At 40.6% G+C, this 13,898-nt stretch overlaps 1 protein-coding gene across 3 annotated transcripts in view; it reads left to right on the top strand.

Annotated features, from left to right (window-relative positions):
- Positions 1-9,502, top strand: part of LOC120943551 (multidrug resistance-associated protein 1-like) — a 650,821-nt gene extending 641,319 nt beyond the window's left edge. For all 3 annotated transcript variants that reach the window (XM_040356917.1, XM_040356914.1, XM_040356915.1), the window contains 2 exons: positions 3,143-3,337; positions 8,916-9,502. In XM_040356917.1, coding sequence (XP_040212851.1) covers positions 3,143-3,337; positions 8,916-9,024 — 304 coding nt within the window. In that variant the 3' untranslated portion in view covers positions 9,025-9,502. The remainder of the gene's footprint in view (positions 1-3,142; positions 3,338-8,915) is intronic.
- Positions 9,503-13,898: the final 4,396 nt, after the last annotated feature.

The following is a 13,898-nucleotide window of genomic DNA, read 5'->3' as shown; positions in this document are numbered from 1 at the left end:
ATAGGAGTGGTGTCCCCCATCCGTGTAGCATATTGGTATAGGATATACAGTTTATTGTAATATATGACTGTTTAAGTGTAGTTGCGGAAAAGTTTGTTATAACATATGCTCCAATTATTTTAATTTGATTTATGAATATAACTTTAAAACTGTGCTGGATAATTGTATATTGTGACAGGAAGTCAGGTAAATCTGTGGGTGTTGTCACAGTCGGGACATACATTTTTGCCTTGTTAGACAATACACCAATCATTATTAGGCGTCGGCTGCCAAAAATAGCCAGGAAGGCTAAGGGCCGTTGGAAGACTCCAGTTGTTCAGAGTGAGGCAATTAAAGGCCTCTATAAAATAGCCCAGAGGATAACCACTAATTGGCTGCATCACTCCGAAGGCTGTGTGAGTAGGAGAGCAGTGCCAGAAAGTCTCCTGATGAGGTGAGGAGACCATTGACTTTTTCCTGTGTTATCAATATCAAAAGACTATTGTTTTGTGCTGTATGACCAGCACGGTCTACCCAGCAGTAGGCTGTGTTAGACTTCATAGATAGGTTCCTGTGTGGAAGGTAGACGCCCAGAGTGGCTAGGATTTATTTTATGTTTGATTTTGTTTATGCTGTTTGGATGCTTGCAATTGTTTTCCAGCAAGATGGAAAAATAAACCAGAAACTTTGATTTCAACCGTCTTCGACTGCCAGTCTGTAGAAATTCAGTGTGTGGTGAACCCATCCAAGGGGTCACACACCCCGCTACCGAGTAAACCCCTCACAATATATATTTAATGAGTTTATAGATTGGTCTATATATGCCAAGTATTCTAACCACTAGCCATTCATTTATTTGGATTATGCTTTTTTATTAATTTTATATATAAGTTAATATAAGTGATATAGTGTCAATACCTGTATGATTACAGCAGATGGGGTCTCCAGGCGCAGTATCAATATGTCCATACTAAGTGGCGGGTGGGGTATAAAGGGAATGCAGCTATGCCGTGTAGCCAATCCCATTGAAGAAATCAGTTTGATGAAACATGTCTGGGCAGAGCTACACGGCGATCAACTGTGATGTTTAGCGTCCTAAATTTACCGATCACTGTGTGTGAAATTGTTCCAGGAGCAGAGAGACAAGCAAGCGGTGGTGAGAATATTGGGTTCAGCTCCGGGGCCGTGACCGCTATATATTGTGTGCACCACTGTGAGCCTCTTGCTTCTTAAAAAGGATTTGTTTGAAGTTCCTTGCTTTTACTTGGAAGGATGTGAGTGCAATATGTGAAGAATTTAAGTGTGCTGTTTTAATAAATGGTTTTATAGTACTTCACTATTGCAAGCACTTTTTTTTCACGTGGAGAGCATTCGTTCACTGAACACTGTTGGAATTGCTTGGATATCTTGGAGAGTTCACGAAGTTTTTTAATGCCGAGCATAAGAATGCAAGGCATATTCTTGTGGTGAGTGCAAATCCTTAAGAGTGCGTAGTCACAGAAACACAATTGGTGTGGTGGAAGAATTATTTCTATTTTTTTGAGAAGATTGCATGTTTGTTTAAGTTTGAACACCTGGAAAAACACTACAATTTATGGACTTGATTTTTTTTTATTCTTCTCACATTTTAGATGTGGATATTGGATAAACACTTATGAATACTTGTTTAGAGATTATGTTTATATATTTAGTATATAATTTCTTACATTTTTCTCTTTGTCATGTCTAATCACTAAAACACTTTTTCACGTGGTGATTTGGTTTATATATTTTACATGTTTTAGATATGTTTATATGATTTATGAACACAGCGCAACAAATTTTTTCATTAACATTTTTGCATATAAGCCTGAAGAATAGAAAAGCCAGATTAGACTTTCCCAAAAAAACATCTGAAAAAGCCTGAACAGTTCTGGAAAAGCATTCTTTGGGCGGATGAAACTAAGGTTAATCTGTACAAGAATGACAGGAAGAAAAAAGTGAGGAGAAGGCTTGGAACAGCTCATTAACCAAAGCACACAGTCATCTGTAAAACATGGTGGAGCTTGTAGTGTGACTGGCGCTGAGTCATTAGTGTTTATTGATGATGTGACAGAAGACAGAAGCAGCTAGATGGATTCTGCTGTGTATAGAGATATTCCGTCGGCCCAGATTCAGCCAAATGCAGCAACGTTGATTGGATGGCGCTTTATGGTACAGATGGACAATGATCCAAAACACACCGCAAAAGCAACCCAAGACTTCCACGCACACAGTTTTCAACTCGTGAAGGTCCTGTGGGCCTTGTCTATGATCTTTAGTTCTTTCCATAGATTTTCTATTGGATTCAAGTCATGTGATTGGCTTGGCCATTCTAGCTTCTTTATTTTCTTTATTTGAAACAAATTGATTCCGAGCATGCGTAGGATTTTTGTGCATCAGAATTGGATACAGACGATCAGAATTTCCGACAATAACTTTTTGTTCATGTCAATATCACCATTAGAAATATATTTATTTTACCCGCTCGCTGTGTGTGTGTGTGTGTGTATATATATATATATATAGATAGATATAAATTATTGCAACTGTCCCACACTCATGACATCCAGTGCTTTTGCAATGGTATTTTGATTAAAGATTAAGGATTTTATAAGGTAGGATATGGTGTTTCATTTTTCTAAACAGCATTTGGGTTAAACAGATTAACATCTGTATGGAGGAAAGAAATGTTGTATTTGAACGTGTATTTGTGATTGTGTGATTAAGAACTTTCTTTATATATTTGCATATAAAATTAATTTCTCTCTCTCTCTCTCTCTCTCTCTCTCTCTCTGTTTTGGGTAAAACAAGTTAGCGGATATAGTCTGCATTGTGAATGTTGTGCACTTGAATGCTGGGAATACTTTGTAATGTGGCCAATTTCTTTTGACTTTTATTGCATGTGCTGAGACCCTGCACTTGATGGGGAGAAGAAGCAGGTGAGACTCTCGGCAGTCTTTTTTAGGCTGCCAAGTGTCTGTCTACAGTTGTCTATGTAAATGAGGCCTAATTTTTTGTGCAGTGGGGCAGAAGTTGATCTTTTGCTTGCATTTGGATTGCTAAGAGCTAACTTGTGTAGGAACATTTTTATTATTATTATTACTGGCCTAAGTAAGCATTCTTGAATTTTCCTGTTTTACAGCATTGGCCAACGTCAACTTGTGTGTCTAGCAAGAGCACTTCTCCGGAAGACCAAAATCTTGGTGTTGGATGAAGCCACGGCAGCTGTGGACTTAGAGACTGATGGACTCATTCAATCAACTATTAGAAAAGAATTTGAAGATTGTACAGTTATTACCATTGCACATCGTTTAAATACCATCATGGATTACACAAGGTATAGCTTTGCACAGTTTTTCATTCCTTCCTTTTTACATTTCCATTTCTTTTTCATACTTCATGGGAGTAAGGCTAATATTCATTACCTGCTGGGTTATACTTCATCATCAGGTGAATGGACACTGGTAGATCAAAGGTCCTTAGACAAGTGATCCCCTATATGACTCGTTCTGCAGCCCTATTAGACTGTGGGTGATACGCAGAGGAGAAGGCAAGCTGAATTCCGAACTGTGCACAAAGGCTCGCCAGAACCGGGACACAAACTGACTTCCCCTGTCAGAGACAATGACCTTGGGTAGACCATGTAAGCTAAAGATTTCCCAAGCAAAAATGGAAGCCAATTCTTTAGACGTAGGCAACTTTTTAAGTGGAATACAGTGAGACATTTTCGAGAACCGGTCTACCACCATAAGGATAACTGTGTTGCCCTGGGAGTTGGGTATCTCCACAATGAAATCCATAGACAGGTGGGTCCAGGGCCTCTCTCCATTGGGTATGGGTTGTAGGAGGCCCACTGGAAGGTATCGTGGAGTCTTACTCTGAGCACACACGGAACAGGCAGCTACAAAGGCGGTTACATTAGCACGTAGACTAGGCCACCAGAATTGTTGGGAAATGGCCCAAAAGAGTTGATTCTTCCCAGGGTGGCCAGCAGCCTTGGGAAAATGGTAAGTCTGGAGCACGGCAGTACAGAGACTCTTAGGAACAAAGCAGCGGTCACAAGATTTCTCAAGAGGGGTATCGACCTGAGCAGCAAAAATGTTGTCTCCCAAAGAAGAAGTGAGACTGGTGCGAACCGTATCCAGAATACGATCAGGAGGAATCACAGGAACTGGAACCGTCTCCACCTTCAAGGAGATGTCTCCATTCTGTCAGGGCTAAAATTATCAACAGCTCTCTGTCACCAATCTCGTAATTGCACTCCGCAGGTGACAATTTCTTGGAAAAGTAGCCACACGGATGCATAGCGCTGATAGAGCTAGGACGTTGAGACAGAAGGGCACCAACTCCGGTCTCAGAAGCATCAACTTTAAGGATAAAAGGTAACGTAGGATCGGGATGTGCCAACACAGGAGCAGAAACAAAGGCAGCCTTAAGGCTCTCAAAAGCCTTAATGGACTCTGGAGACCAACTCTGTGGGTTACCATCCTTTCTGGTCATATCAGTCAGGGGCTTGACTAGAGACGAGAAGATACGAATAAACTTCCGATAATAGTTGGGGAAAAGCCAAGAAATCGCTGCAGAGGACGTAAACCCACGTGCCGAGGCCGCAGTAGGACAGCAGAAAGTTTCTCTGGGACCATCAAAAAAACAGCCTGTGGAAATTATATTACCCAGGAATTTTACCTGTTTCCGATGGAATTCACACTTCTCCAGCTCACAATGGAGATTGTTCTCTTTTAGTTTCTGAAGCACTCTAAAGGACATGTGTGGTGGCTCTCCAGGGACTTGGAAAATATGAGGATATCATCGACAGAAACCACCACACATAACTGCAACAAATCTCAGAGGACATTGTTAATAAACTCCTGGAAAACTGTCGGAGCATTACAGAGGCCAAAAGGCATTACGAGATACTCATAATGACCTGTTCTGGTATTAAAGGCAGTTTTCCACTTGTCGCCCTCCTTAATCCTCACGGGATTGTATGCCCCTCTCAAATCAAGCTTCGTGAAAACCATTGCTGCCTTGAGACGGTCAAATAATTCCGTAATCCACGGAATCGGGTAGGCATTCTTAATGGTGAGACGATTAAGACCCCTATAGTCAATGCAAGGTCTCAGTTTACCACTCATCTTCACAAAAAAGGAGGAGACAAGGATTTGCTGATGAATCCTTGAGAGTGCGTCTGCAACATACTCCTCCATGGACTTATCCTCCAAGACTGACAAAGGGTAAACCCGGCCACGAGAGGGTATGGCACCAGGTTGAAGGTCAATTGCGCAATCATACTACTGGTGTGGAGGCAAAGTACCGGCTTAACCTTTGTCAAAGACATCACTAAAATCGTTGTACTCCTCTGGCAGGGAGGAGAGTGAAGAGGTGCATAGGACTTTGGCTACCTTCTGGAAGCATCTCTTACTGCATTGTGGAGACCAGGACAGAACCTCAGCACGGAGCGAATCAAAAGAGGGGTTGTGCCTCTGTAACCAAGGATAACCAATAACCAGTGGAAACTTAGGTCAGGAAGAAACTTGGAATTGGATTATCTCATGGTTAAGAGCCCATATGGCCATGGACAACCGAACAGTCTCATGGGCAGGCTGTAGAGATCTCCCGTCAAGAGCCTCAGTGGCAAGTGGAGTGTCACGCAGCTGCAGCAGAATCGAGTGCTTTGATACAAAGGCAGCCCTGGAGTCGATTAGAGCCTGTATCTCGATGGACGACTCAGCCCACGACAGGGTAACCGAAACCAGGGGCTTATCCTTGTCCATGAAAAGACCCCAAGGTTCGGGCGTTCCCTGGATTGGTAGGACAAGACTTCAAAAAGTGACCAGCCTGACCACAATAAAGGCACAATCTCTCCCTCCTAAGAGCTCTCTCGTTTGCAGAGCTACGCGTGAAGCTCAAGTGCATGGGTTTCATCTTCACAGACTGGCTCGGTACCAGGAGGTGAGGAAGGCAAAGGTGGGAGACAAATGTACAGGAGGCTTTCGCAAGTGCTCCTTAAGAGAGAGTCTCTCTCTGAGTCTGGAGTCAATGAGGATGGCAAATGTGATCAACTTCTCCAGCTCAGTGGGTATATCTCAAGCTGCAATCTCATCTTTGATGTTATGTGAGAAACCATGAGAAAAGCAGCCACGAGGGCCTCATAGTTCCAAGCAATCTTTGGATGTTGTCTGGTCAGTCAAAGTTTATTTTCCAGATCTGTGGAGATCCGAGGATCAGACTCCTTTTTTGTTTTACCAAAGGGACCCAAGAAGGGGCAGGCAGCTTCCAAGGCTTCCATTGCCAATTGCGTCTGTCAATTGGTCATTCAGGCCTACGGTCTGAAACGTAAAGCTCCTCCCTTTAGGGTGAGAGCTCATTCTACCAGGGGTGTAGCAACCTCCTAGACTTTTCGCCATCAGGTATCTGTGGCTCAGATTTGTAATGCTGCTACCTGGTCTTCAGTGCATACGTTCACAAAAGAGGATGTTCGAGCAGCCGAGGATTTGGCCGCAGTGTACTGCGGGCTGCCATATAAAGTCTGATGGCTATTGTTTGGCAGATTATCTCCCCCCCTTAAGGCTATTGCTCTGACGTCCCAGCAAGTAATAAATATTAGCCTAACTCTGTCGCATGATATATGAAAAATAAAATAGGATTTGTTGAGGAGACAAAAAATAGGATTTTTTTGTCATACTTACCAGTAAAATCCTTTGCTTTGAGTACATCATGGGACACGGAGGTCCCTCCCCTCTTTTTGATGATTCAGTACTTGTTACAAAACTGAAGTAACTTCCTGTATGGGAGGGGTTATGTAAGGGATCACTTCTTGTCTAAAGACCTTTGGCCTACCAGTGTCCAATCACCTGATGATGAAGTAGAACCCAGCAAGTAATGAATATTAGCCTAACTCTGTGTCCCATGATGTACTCAAAGAAAAGGATTTTACAGGTAAGTATGACAAAAAAAATCCTATTTTTTGTCGTCTCAACAATCTGAAAAAACAAAGAAATTACCCTGATGACATTAGAGTAGATAGTTATTTGTGACAGTTGTAAGTACATAAAATAAACAAATGGTCTGTGACAAGGACCTATCTATCTAAACCCAAAAACACAATTGTGAGATATTGCAGCTTACCGTTTTTTCTTTTTTTCTTTTTTTTTTTTTACCTGGTAATCCTACCAGTAACACACTAGACTGATGATGCTTTCCTCACTGTACTGTATTTATGGCGTAGCAGCACTGTCACCCTACAACAGGCAGTGTTAGAACTGCAAAACACATCCCCTGCCCTTTCCTTTTCTCAAAGTGGAGGTTCACCCTAAAAAAAAAATTCTAACAATACATTGAGCAGACTGATTACACTGCGGGTATGCTGGGCTTTTTTTTTTCGTACATACCTCGTTATCGCCGTTTCATCCCTCGGCATCCGGGTATGATTCTTGCGGGTTTGGGCGTTCCTAGGAGATTGACGTTCCTCCGACCGGCGCATACTGCGCGTCACGACTTTCCGAAAGAAGCCGAACGTCGCTGCGCAGGCGCCGTATAGAGCCGACTCTATACGGCGCCTTTGCAATGACGTTCGGCTTCTGTCGGAAAGTCGTGACGCGCAGTATGCGCCGGTTGGAGGAACGTCAATCAACTAGGAACGCCCAGTCCAGCAAGAATCATACCCGGAAGCCGAGAGATGAAACGGCAATAACGAGGTATGTACGGAAAAAAAAAACAGCATACCCGCAGTGTAATCAGTCTTCTCAATGTAATGTTAGAATTTTTTTTTGGGTGAACCTCCACTTTAACATAGTCGGAAGTGTTCTGCAGTCCACTGAAGTGAATAGTGCAGGGCTGATAACACTGCGCAGTGAGCAGAAAATAGGACAGCACTTGAATTCTGGTATTCTCAACAGTAATTCTGTTTCATATCAAAGAGGCATAACAAAATTCTTTCAGTTCTATATTTAAAGTAGAACTAAAGGCAAATGTTTTTTTCATTTTAGTTAGAGTAAGGGAGGGTTATAACCCCTGTCAGTTTTTTGTTTTTGCCATCTGTGTCCCCTTGGGGAGATTTTCTTGAACCATAGCCAAAATAGGAAGCGAGAGGAAATCCCTCCAAAGTGAGGAAATCCCTGTTTGTCTCCAGGGTCCACCAGATCCAGTGTCTCCACTGGAAGACTTCCTCTCTATTCCTGTTCTAGTTACAACCCAAAATTTTGAATTTTCTTTTGGTAATAAAGGGTAAACATAACAAATAAAGAGGGTGAATCTCCTTAATGGGGGACAGACAGCAATAAAAACCCGACAGATGTTCTATTTCCTCTCTACTTTGTCCAAAGCTAAAAAAAAAAAAGTTGTGCTTTTAGTTATACTGTACGTTATACTGTACTTTAAAAGACCAAAAGAAATCAAAGATACGTTTTTTATTTGGGGCTTACATATACTCTAATGCCCTGTACACACGATCGGTTCGTCTGATGAAAACGGATCGATGGATTTTTTCATCAGATATCCGATGAAGCTGACTTTCATCAGTCTTGCCTACACACCATCGGTTAAAAATCAGATTGTGTCCAACGCGGTGATGTAAAACACAACGACGTGCTGAGAAAAATGAAGTTCGACTTGATTCCGAGCATGCATGGATTTTTGACCGATGGATTTCCCCACAGACGATCGTTTTTTTCTATCGTTTTTTTAGCCATACGAAAATTTTAAACGGGTTCTATTTTTTTTCACTGATGGGGGGGGGAACTGATGGGGCCCACACACGATCGGTTCGTCCAATGAAAACAGTCCATCGTTCTGTTTTCATCAGACGAACCTATTGTGTGTACAGGTTTACAATGTTTTCTATGACATGTTAAATGGATACACTCTGTTTCCCATTGATTTGTCCACTTCTTACAATTTTATATTTCTTTGTTTAGGGTGATGGTTCTGGATAAAGGTCAAATTGTGGAGTTTAATTCTCCAAGCAACCTTCTGCAGAAGAAAGGGTATTTCTACAATATGGCCAAAGACGCTGGATTAGTGTGAATCTGTTACACTTGAACATTGTTTCTTCAGAGAAACGAGCTCAAGAAATAATGCTTTATTAACAAGGTGTTCTACTGGACTGCTGTTTAAACCCTCATTACCCACAGATCTAGGCAGAAAAGATTGTAGACTCTGAATGCCTTTTTTTTTTTTTTTTCTTTCTTTCAGGAATATATGTTTTTTCTGTGACTGAAATTTTCAGGCTCTCTTCACATATTTAATGTCTAGTTTTAGTTAGTTCTACAGCTAAATTCCTATGACATGGCATGAAATAGTATGACCCCCTAGATTATTTTACTTGCTTGAAAGACATGCTTATCTACAATTTATTTAGTCTACAGTTACAGACACTCCAGTTTGGTTTGATAAGGCATGTTTTCAACCCCAATGTATATTGAGAAATTGCTGCCTTGCTATGTTGCTGAATCTGATTTGTATTATTCTAAAAGTTATCAAATATAATTTTTCAAACAAGCTAGCACTTAGAATATTTTGGAATTAAGTAACCTCCACCCTGTATATTCGTACTGAAATGCTAGATAATATCATAAATATATTCTGCACTTTCCGGTGTGTCACTATCCTAAAACTGCAGTAAATTACAAGTATTCTGGGCAATACTGATTTTAAATAACTGCTTTTGGTGGAACAATGGCTAAGTGGATGTCTTCTTTACCAAGGGAACGGTGCGGAAATTTTCAAAGTGCATGAACTCCTAGCAGCCAATCATTAACTATATATCTTAAATAATCTGAATACAGAATACAGTGTGGATTATTGCACTTTGCATAGCACTGCTTTACTGAATTATCTATATGCTGATTTTGTTGATTCAAAATAAGACCTTAAAGCAACCATGTCAGAGTAAGACCCCTTTCACACTGGGGCGGGATTCGGCCGCTAGCGGTGCGGTATTGACCCCTGCTAGCGGCCGATAAAGGGTTAATACCGCCCGCAATGCGCCTCTGCAGAGGCGCATTGCGGGCGCTATTGCCCCGGTTTCCCATTGTTTTAAATGGAAAGGAGCGGTATACATACCGCTCCTCTCACCACTCCAAAGATGCTGCTGACAGGAGATTTTTTTCTCTCCTGCCAGTGCATCGCCTCAGTGTGAAAGCCCTCTGGCTTTCACATTGAGGTTGCTGGGCAGGAGTTTTTCAGGCGGTATAGCAGCGCTATTTTTAGCGCTATTCCACCTGAAAAACTCCTCAGTGTGAAAGGGGTCTAAAAGACAACCCTACAGGAATGGTGTTTTTTGCCTTTGCTAGCCTAGGGCTAAAGTTTTTAAAGAAATATATATTATAAGGTTGGCTGAATAAGTAGTGAATAATACTGAATGGTTAGTCTTACCTGTGTATGGATGACAGATGCAGTTTGGATGCTAAATCTTTGCATTCTCACGATTACTGCATTTACAAACACACTTTGGCCTCGACTAGATGAGTGCATCTTGTGTCACACTGAAACAGGAAAAATACTTCTACATGACTGTTATGTACATATATTTGTACTCAGTGGGACTACAGAGCTTTTCGTGTATTACTATGGCACAGCATTTTTATTGTTCTAAAATGCATCCTGCAACATTAAAGGGGGGAAAACAAATTATAATTCAGTTTATAAAGATGCAGAGAACAAATTACATATCTGACCCCCTAGACCAGGGATATGCAATTAGCGGACCTCCAGCTGTTGCAGAGCTACAAGTTCCATGAGGCATAGCAAGACACTGACAGCCACAAGCATGACACCCAGAGGCAGAGGCTTGAAGGGACTTGTAGTTTTGCAACAGCTGGAGGTCCACTAATTGCTTATCCCTGCCCTAGAGTAGAGCCTATTACAAACGAGCTGAATGTGGGATGACATCGGCCGGTTAAAAAAAACCAGCAGCCATTCGGCCCGTGTGTATGGCAGCCGGTCCAACAGAAGCCAGCAGTTCGTCCAGCTTCTGTCAGATGTGCATGCTGGAAAGCCAGTGGCCAATGGCTGAGAGCGCTGACCGGAGTGTTCTGGCAAGGGGGCTGTCCGAATACAATAGCTCAGCGGTGAAGATCGCTGTACTAACATCGGATTGTTAGTACATCGTCATTTACGACCAAAGCTTTCAGTTTGGTGTGTACTAGACTTTATTTAACTTTCCAGTGTCTTGTGTGCAGTAATTTGGTGGGTATTCCATATGTTCCACACAGAATTGTGATAAGCTCTTCAAGGCACACCTCAGGTAAAATGAAATACTTCTGTTGAACATATACCGATAGAAAATGTATATTTCAAAGTGAGAAGAAATTATATTTTTATTGGTTACATGGAAACAGCCAAACTTTTGTACTTTGGGGGGGGAAAGCTAAAGCTATAGTTTTTTGTTTTGTTTTTAAAATATATGTATGTATGATGGCTATGTACTGTGGTGGCACACATCTTGGCAGCTAAACAGAGGTAATTTGCCTGATTGGTCAAAAGAAAAAAAAATGAAAACCTCTCCCAAAAAACAGAATGATTCCCATACAAAATTTTTATTTTATGAAAGCTTTGCAATGTTCTATTTCATTGGCAACTTTTGAAATTTATAGCTTTTGAGAACACCCTTCGGTCTTTGCATATAAACTAGTTATTGAGAACTGTAGACCGAGAAAAAGTTTTCCTGGGGAAAAAAAGTCTTAAAGGGCTTTTTTCTTCAAATTAAGATTGGACCACTGCTGTGGACATTCCATTTTTTTCCTCAGCTTCTAGAAATATGTTTACTGGTCCGTGACCCAACAGACTGAATCCATCCTGTTAAATAAATAGGAATTGTATGCATGTGAATCGACAAGCTACAGATGGGTATGAAATCCAATACTTGGGATCGCAGTGAGCTAAGAAGGCAAAACCTTATGATACAGGGAATAACAAGTTGGAAGTGGTAAACCAGTGCCCACAAAATAATTGTCTCCACAGTATGTAGGCCTCAGATGACATTTAGTATCAGTCCAGTGAGCTTCTACTTCATCACTTGCTTTTTTTTCTGCCTTAAACCACTATTTGATGAAAGGGTAAATCATGTCATATAGGTACTCTCTTCAGATTAGTAATTTAAAACATTTGGGGTTTTCAGAACTGTCTTGCATTGCAATATTTAAGCTATTCTTCTGGTCGTTCGAATTCATTAGTGATTTTTGTGCCATGATGATTTTCAGATTGCTACAAATGTGTCTGGATCATTATCTGTCCAGTTGGCAATGTCCTGTCAAAATCCTATGGTGTAAGTTATTTTTACTATAAAACTGACACTCAGAGTTTCTTTCCTTTTTGCTACCAAGTAGCACTGCACTTTTATACTGCAATATATACATATATTCTCTATATTTATATTTTCAAAATTATTTCAAAACACCAGCATACTAACTGTACTTGGCACTTTTTGGGTCACTAGAAACTTAAAAGCTTAATTCTTTCAATAGTAAGAAAAGGGAACCTGTTACACTGATGAATCAACATCCTAAAGAGTACCTGCCCTTTTCACTTGCCGGATGCATCAGTTTTGAGCACTATAAGCCTTATGCATATGTAGTTCTTCTTTTTGCTAAGCTATATAAATATTTATCTCAGGCATGTTGCCTTAATTTGGGGAGGCTGCATTGTCATAAAAATGTTTCCTCAAAAATGATTGTGTTGAATGGCAAGACAACAGGTAATCTATCCATAAAGACTACATGTGTCCAGAATAACTTTAAATGTTCTAACACTTATCAAGTGTGCAGATGACAATGTTATACAGAAAGTAGAGCTCCACCTCACTGACATTTTATGTTGCAAGTCAAGGATTTAACATGGCGTTCATCACGCCTCTTGTTTATATCTGTGAACTTTAGACATATTCATTTCTTTCAGTCACAAATACTGATTAGAAGGGAGGTTCATCTACAGTTGATTGCTGACATGAATACACAATGTTTGCCTTTTAGGCACACCATAAATATAATCTATACACCTTTCCACCCCCGCAGGGGGTCTAATTTCTGTTGTCCTGAGGTTAGTACTAGCTTCACTGCGTCTCAGGGTGTTCAACAATGAGCTACACTTCCTAGCAAGCACAGTAGAACTGGCCTCTAAGCGAGTAGGGTGTGAATGAGTTGCTACAAAGCTTCTTAAAGCTCATTGGCCTCCTAATGTTAGGACTTGAAATAGATGTCTGTTACTGGGGAAAGGATGATGGGATAGGGACTAATCTCAGTGTTTGAGCCTTGCAAGAAATACTTGTCGCCAGGATTGGTGCCTGTGTTTAAAAAAATGATTACAGCACTTAAAGAAATACAATTTACATGCTGCAAAACAGTTCTCAGCAATTACAATATTCCTTGTATTCCATTTAGATTAGCCAGTCAACCCAAAGCGGAATCTTTACATTTTAGATGCATGCTGGCAAATTAAACGTATTATTTAAATTAAGATCTTTAAAACTGACATCACAGCCGCACCATTCTTTGAATAATATTTTAAGTAGGTTTAATGTTTTGTTGGATTTCTCATTTATTTTAAGTAACCGGGATAAAAAAAAAGGGAGACTTGCATTGTTGCAACAGAAATAATGAAATTGCATCAGTTGAGACAACTTACTATTTGGTTCAGAAGCCAGTAGAGAGAATGAGCCATTCAGCACAGATCCAAAATCATAGTTTTGGTCAATCTGACCTTTTTATAGAATCTGTAGAAATGTAAACAGAATAGGAAAGAAATATGATTTCAGGGATTGATTTGTTCATCAGCCTTGCCTTGATCAAAATTATGTGGGGGGAATAATGCTGAACTTGGAAAAAAAAGTGAAGGTTGGGCCTTAAAATATGCAGTTTGAAAGGCAGGTTAAGACTAAATATATTCTAAATTAAATTTAAAGC

Source organism: Rana temporaria, chromosome 6 (assembly GCF_905171775.1).
Source record: "Rana temporaria chromosome 6, aRanTem1.1, whole genome shotgun sequence".
NCBI classification, from domain to species: Eukaryota; Metazoa; Chordata; class Amphibia; order Anura; family Ranidae; genus Rana; species Rana temporaria.
This window is presented reverse-complemented; position numbering and strand designations above follow the sequence as displayed.